This window comes from Phalacrocorax carbo, chromosome 12, assembly GCF_963921805.1.
Source record: "Phalacrocorax carbo chromosome 12, bPhaCar2.1, whole genome shotgun sequence".
In the NCBI taxonomy this organism is placed as follows: domain Eukaryota; kingdom Metazoa; phylum Chordata; class Aves; order Suliformes; family Phalacrocoracidae; genus Phalacrocorax; species Phalacrocorax carbo.
This window is the reverse complement of record NC_087524.1, coordinates 9,662,860-9,669,056: the sequence shown is the minus strand read 5'-3', so window position 1 is coordinate 9,669,056 and position 6,197 is coordinate 9,662,860. Positions and strand designations below refer to the sequence as shown.

The window sequence follows — 6,197 nt, the reverse complement described above, 5'->3', positions numbered from 1 at the left end:
CTTATACTATCCTTTAACAGTTCCTCTGTTCTGCAGGGTATTTTGTCCTTTCTAAAGGACCAATGCCTTGGATCCTCAAAGTTAGATGCTAAGGTATGAGCTGGCCACCAAAATGCCTCTGAGGATCAAAAAAAAAACGTTCAGGACAACGTAATTGTCACTTACCCAGATGTTGCTAATAACTGATGGAAACGGTTCTGAAGGAGAAGCTGCCCTTGTCTAATACGTGGTCCCTGTGCACCTCCGTCCCCAGACCAGTGGCTGAGAAAGACTGTTAGTGGAATGGTCTTCGGGGTTGCATCCCTCGTGCTGCATGGCCACAGCTTAACACGTGCCTGAATCCAAATAAATGCCTGGAATTATGTGGATGGTGTGTCTGCTGTTCCAAGCTGAAAAGCACACCTACACCCAGCCCTGCCAGAGAAACTATAGCTCTACTTTCCACGAGACATTTTCTGGTTTGGGATGACCTCATTCCTTTTTCCAAGCAATAAACATCCTACAGGGCATTTGGTTTTTCTAGCACCTCCACTACTGCCTGACAAAGTCTAACCTGGGAATGACTGGGGAAAAAAATACTACTTGTGTCTACCAACGGGATGGTGCTGCTGCTGGGAGGTCCCAAAGTGCTCCTCTTAAAGAAGTCTCTCTGCTGGGAAAACCACTGCTGTTGCATGAAGGTAACTTAAAGAAAAAGAAACCCCAACCAATGTGCTCCACTGCTGAGTGGTAGAGGTTGCATGTTACAGATTTCTCCTTACAGTCCCAAGCTTTTTCTTTTGCCATCTGTGATCTAACTGCAGTTCCATGACTGACTTTTCATAAAGTTTTACTGATACACTTCTATAATTCATAGTCCATCAGTCAAATGTTTTCTGGTTTGGATATTGGCAGATACACTCTTCTACTCTCTCTAGGGGATGTGCAGCCAAATAAAAGCACTGTTTGGTTTCAGAAGGGGTTGAATGAGTAAAAAGAGTGAACAAGGAAATTCAAGTTTTAAAAGGGCCTGGTGGAAATTTTAAATCTGTTAATACGGAGGACTTGGTGTCCTTGTATATATTTAGAGGTAACATGGGAAAAAAATGTGAAGAAAGTCTATTTCTTCCTAGATTTACTTTATTTGTAACAAGTCTGCATTTTCAATAATGGATTGCCAAGTTTTTGCAGAGGATGAGGCAGAAGCCAATCTCCAGATGTGCTATTTTGAGAACAAGCAAATCAGGGATAGCATCCAGGAAGAAACCTGGGGAATCCCAATCCAAACCTGCGATCAGTTTGATAAACTTCAGCCATCTCAAACGTAAGCCTGACATGTATATAATACATAAAGAAAATTGTGGTTTGGGCTTGCTTTTTTTAATGTTTTTAACCATGTCAACAGATCTCTACAAAGCTTTCGTAACAATGGAAAAGTACAAGGTGTACATGGATGCAAAACAGTCTGCAATTTGCTGCTACTACCCTAAAGAGCATGCAGGGCACGTACTGCTGTTGGAAATCCTGCATCCACAACTCGGGTGAGGGGACTGAAAAATAACATTAGTCATGAAAAGGTTAAATTGTAAGATAGCTGCTTCAAGGAAAGGATAATCTATAATTTAAGTCAAGAGGGTGAAGCAGCTCTTTCATAATGTAAGTAAAAGCTGTTATGCTGTTGGGAAAGCATGTACACTGCTAGCAGGGGGAACAATTATTTTGGTCTTAATGTTATACTAGATCGCATATGGGGGCTGATAAAGCAGCACTCTCTGGTGAGAGGGCCGGGATGGGAAGGGGCACGCCACTGTGCTCAGGGGGCTGATCTGCCAGGACTGCAGCTGGTTTCTTTGGCTGCCTTCTACCACATTAACTGGGCCTATTTATCTCCGAAGTGAATTTCATTTGAAGAGCAGTAATCTCCCAGGAAGATAAAATGCAGTTGGCTTTTTAAAAAAATAGGAAAAAAAGACTGGCTCTTGGTTTGTGTTTCAGAGTTTGAGATTTGAATGCCAGACAGGCTCACCTCTTCTTGTTGCTCCTATCAAAAGACGTGTATGTTGAAACCCTGAAGTGGAAGGACTGCATGGAAAGCAGCCCTTTTAAGAAGCTGAGGTTTTATAAGTACAGAAGCTGAGGCTGGAGCGTAACAAAGGCTCTGTGTTGTGCTATTGCACATCAGAGCCAAAAAAACCCTAAGGGGCACATCTCTAGTACCATGTCTAGCAGATTATGCATGCAACTCTAGTGGCCAGTAATGAGTTGTGTGGCTAATCTGTCATGCACAGCACTGAAATGCTTCCCTTCCCCCACGGGGCTGAGCTCACTTCGCTTCCCCCCAGGGTGCTGAGCACCATTAGAGCCTCTTCCTAGCTAGTGGGACAGGAAAACACTCTGTTCAACCTGGATGCCCAGCCCTGGCAAACAGAAAAGCAAAAACAAAACCAGAAAAGTCACCTTTAACAGCAACTTGAGCTGCTATATACAGGGTTAGGCCATAGTATGGTTAATATTCAGGGGAGGTTACTTATCTGCAGTGATATGCCATGAATTAATAAGAGACATCAGAAATGGCCCTAATGCAGCACAGAAAAACCTGTCCCTCTTTATTTTCTCACTGATTTAATGATCCAAATGTTTTCAATTTACAACTCAAATGCTTATTTAGAAAAAATTTGCCAGCATGACAAAGTCCTCTTGAAATATGAAAACTCGAGTCACGCTCCAGCTCTGAGACCATCACATACACATTCTGTCACGCATTGGCTTTTGATGTAATTGGAGCAGAGTCTAGGTTGCTGGGCTGTAGCTGTATGAGATCTGTGCGGCTGATGCGATTACCTGTTTGGTCAAAAAGAGAGAAAAAAAAATTTCTTTCCCCAAATACCCATCTAGCAAATTAGTAGAAAAAAGCTTTTAAAATGGCTGGTTTCTCTCAGTCTTCAGAAGTCTGAACTTCCTAGGGTGTTCCTCAGGTGAATTTTATTGGAAGCATGAGTCTGTAAAGGTGAATGATTAAACCAGCTGTTAATAATGATATTAATGTATGTATTAAAATAGTTAATAATAGCAGTGATATTCCCATGTAATGATAGGACTTCAGTAATGAAGACTTTAAGAAAAAATATAAATACTAGGAGGGTTAGGATTAAAATCCCTAGAGTTAGTAATTTTCCTACAAACTTGTAGTGCCTCAGCCTGTGTGTTCATGGTCCTCATCGGATACAGACTCTTCTGCACGTGGGGCCGGTCATACAAGCAGCCTGCCATGCTCTTCGCTGCATACTCAGTCTTTCTCTCGTTGAGTCCCAGCAGCCGGAGCCTGGCTCTCCAGCACAAGGCTAGGAAGTGCTGTCAGCCTCATTTTCCCAGCTGCTGCCTAAGACAGGAGCAGATTTTCCCAAGCCCGCAGCATAGGAAGGGGTTTCAGTTATGTTTTGCACATCTTGCAATAGTCTGGGATCAGACTCCCACTAGACTGGGTGTTGGACATATTTTAAAAGAACAATCCATGCCCCTAGCAACAATGCATTTTTCCTGTGTAGATGGAGGGATGCAGCAAACAAACAAGCAGAACAGAAGGTGCGATGAACACAAAACCAGCAGACGATGGAAGAGGAGGGAAGCCAGGTCTGTACAAGGGCTGGGCAGGCTTCGCAGCTGGAGAAGGTTGTCCACAGCAATGGAGAATCAAGTTGTCTTGAACAGAGGAAAGGTGAATGGTGGACCAGATGCTGTGAAAGTAGGGGGTAGATGCCAAGGGAGCACAAACCCCAAAGCACAAGTCTCAGGTTGGACTGAAAATAGCAGCTCCTTCCCGACAAGAGCAGATGAGAAGAATACCAGTAAGAAGGTGCCAGGTAGTAAGAATATCAGGAAGGATGGGGCAGAGTGCTTGGAGAACAATGTATTTTGTCTCTTTCCCTCACAATGATGTGTTTTGAAAGCTGATTTGAAAGAAACCCTGAGCGTTTGTAACAATGGGGGGGACTTTTTTTTTAACAAGGTAATGGGAGAAGGGGACAGAATGTGTGATATATGTATTAACAGTGGCTCACAGGAAAGAGGCATCCAAGAACCAAGAGGCTTGGCCACACCAGGCATATTTTTAACAATGAGTTATTTGAATATTTACATTTTCAAGGAAGAATTTTCTTTGTTAGCTCTGCACACCAGGAACTTCTTGGCCAGTCTAAACAGTAAAGGTTTCTAAGGTAAATAATTGCTCTGCTGCCTTGTGTCATGCATGAGGATTAGAGGTGGGAAGTCCCTCAAAGAAGAGGAGGGAAGAGGGTGCTCTGAAGAAGAAAAGACAAGCCTGAAAAGTGACAACTGGGGTGGGCACGTCAGCTTTCATCACCCCTCCCTGCTACCAAAAGCTGGTCTCATATACACCTGCACACATCCTAGGGTGGGATGCCAGGATTTTAGCATTTTATATCAGTTCACTAGTTTTGGTGAACCGTGTGTAGTAGCTGAGGGGGAGGAGAAGGCTGGCTCAGAGCACCTTTCCCTGGCATTTTGCAGCAGGTACTTGGTTCCCACCTGGCGGCAGTCAGTAGCTGTCTGCTGGTGGTGCTGTTCCCGGTTTTTCTCTTTTTTTTTAAGCTGCTTGTTGAAACCAGCTGTGGGTTGAAACCAACCACTTTCAAATGTCAGCCTTTAGGCTCAAGTATCTAAGGCTTTGTGACTCCAGTGTCTCTCTCATGATCGTTGTTGCAAGCCTAATAGCCCTTGTAAAAGTTGTGATTCAGAAACTGTGCCTATAGCATGTATAATGAAATCACACTGAGATTAACCGTTCTCACTGTAAATATGGGGCTTTTCTTCTAGGAGTTGGGACCTTTCTGCCCTCCTAGGCTTCAGTGAACTTGGTGAATAGCTAGTGAATGTCATGAACTGAGGGCTGGAAGATTACACAGGTTCCTATTTCTGATGTAACATTCAAAAAATCATATGTGAAGTAATTGTGCACTATTGGAAAAAAAATCAACCCAAAACCGACATGCTCTTCTTGAAGTGTGACTGGGGAAGATGACGGTCAGTTAGGTATCTATGAATATGCAGAGCTGAAATGGGTTTATCGCTCTAAAAGCCCCCACACCCGACCCTCTGCAACCTTGCCCCAGCTTGGATCCTTCTGCAGCCCCGTGGGCCTCCCCACGCCGTGGCCGGCCTTGAGCCCAGCGGGCTGCGGGCTCGACCCTCGGGTTTGCGGCGTGACCTTGGCCGCCGCTCGGGGAGGGTATTTCGGACACTTTCTCCAGAATGGAGGGCCCCGAAGCCATGCCGCCCTTCCTCTGCCCCCGGCCTCCTTAGGGCCGGGCCGGGGGTCTCTCAGCAGCCCCCGACGGAGGCGGAGGGTGGGGGCCCGGCCGGGCTTGGGGGCGGCTCCGGGAGAAAGAGGGGCCTTCGCCGCCGCCCCGCGAGGTGTGAGGGGGCACCCGCCGGGAGGCCGCGGGCGGCCGCCATCTCAGGGCAGGCCGCGCTCCCCCCGCCGCCACACGGGGCCGCCGGCTGCCGGTCCGGTCCCGCCGCGTCCCGCCGGGGCCGCCCGGGGGCGGGGCGCTGGCCGCGCAGCCCGAGGCTGCGGGCAGGGCGCGGAGCCGGGCCGCCGCCGCCGTGAGGGGGGAGCCGCTGCGGCGGCACGGGGCGGGGCCGGCACCGGGGCATCCTCCCGCCCGTCCGCCCTCCCGCCGCGCCGGCCGGCATCGCCGCGGCGGGCAGCGCGGCGGAGGGTGCTGCCAGCGCCGGGAGGGAGCGGCGGAGCCCCGCCGCGGGGTGCGCGAAGATGCTCTCCTACAGCCTGCTGGACGCCAACGTGGTGGACGTGGAGAAGCGGAGGAACCCCTCGAAGCACTACGTGAGTGGCGGAGGGGGGCCCGGGCCGAGTCCCCGCTCCGCCGCCGGGCGGGCTGCCTGCCCGCCTGAGGGGGCGGTGGGACGGGACCGGGCGCGGTGCGGTGCCCGGAGCGCCGAGCGTGCCCCGCCGGGTGGGAGACGCTGCCCCGGAGCCCCGTCCCTCCCCGGGGCGCCGTCCCCTCCGGGCAGCCCTGGCTGCCGGCGCCCCCGCCCAGTTTGCCCCTGCCGGGGCGCAGGTGAGGCGGCGGCGGGGCTCCGGGGACCCCTGCGGAAAGGCAGCTTGCTGTGGAGACGCACCCTCTTTCATCCCCTGCTGGGCTGTCGTTTTCTTCTTTAATGTTATAATTTTAAAGTTT

At 49.6% G+C, this 6,197-nt stretch overlaps 1 protein-coding gene across 2 annotated transcripts in view; it reads left to right on the top strand.

Moving 5' to 3' along the window:
* The first annotated feature begins 5,648 nt into the window (after positions 1-5,648).
* The window catches only part of SH3PXD2A (SH3 and PX domains 2A), a 270,198-nt gene continuing 269,649 nt past the window's right edge, over positions 5,649-6,197 (top strand). The window contains exon 1 of one of the 2 annotated variants that reach the window (XM_064464085.1): positions 5,649-5,842. In XM_064464085.1, coding sequence (XP_064320155.1) covers positions 5,771-5,842 — 72 coding nt within the window. In that variant the 5' untranslated portion in view covers positions 5,649-5,770. The remainder of the gene's footprint in view (positions 5,843-6,197) is intronic. The other variant, XM_064464087.1, reaches the window with a different exon arrangement.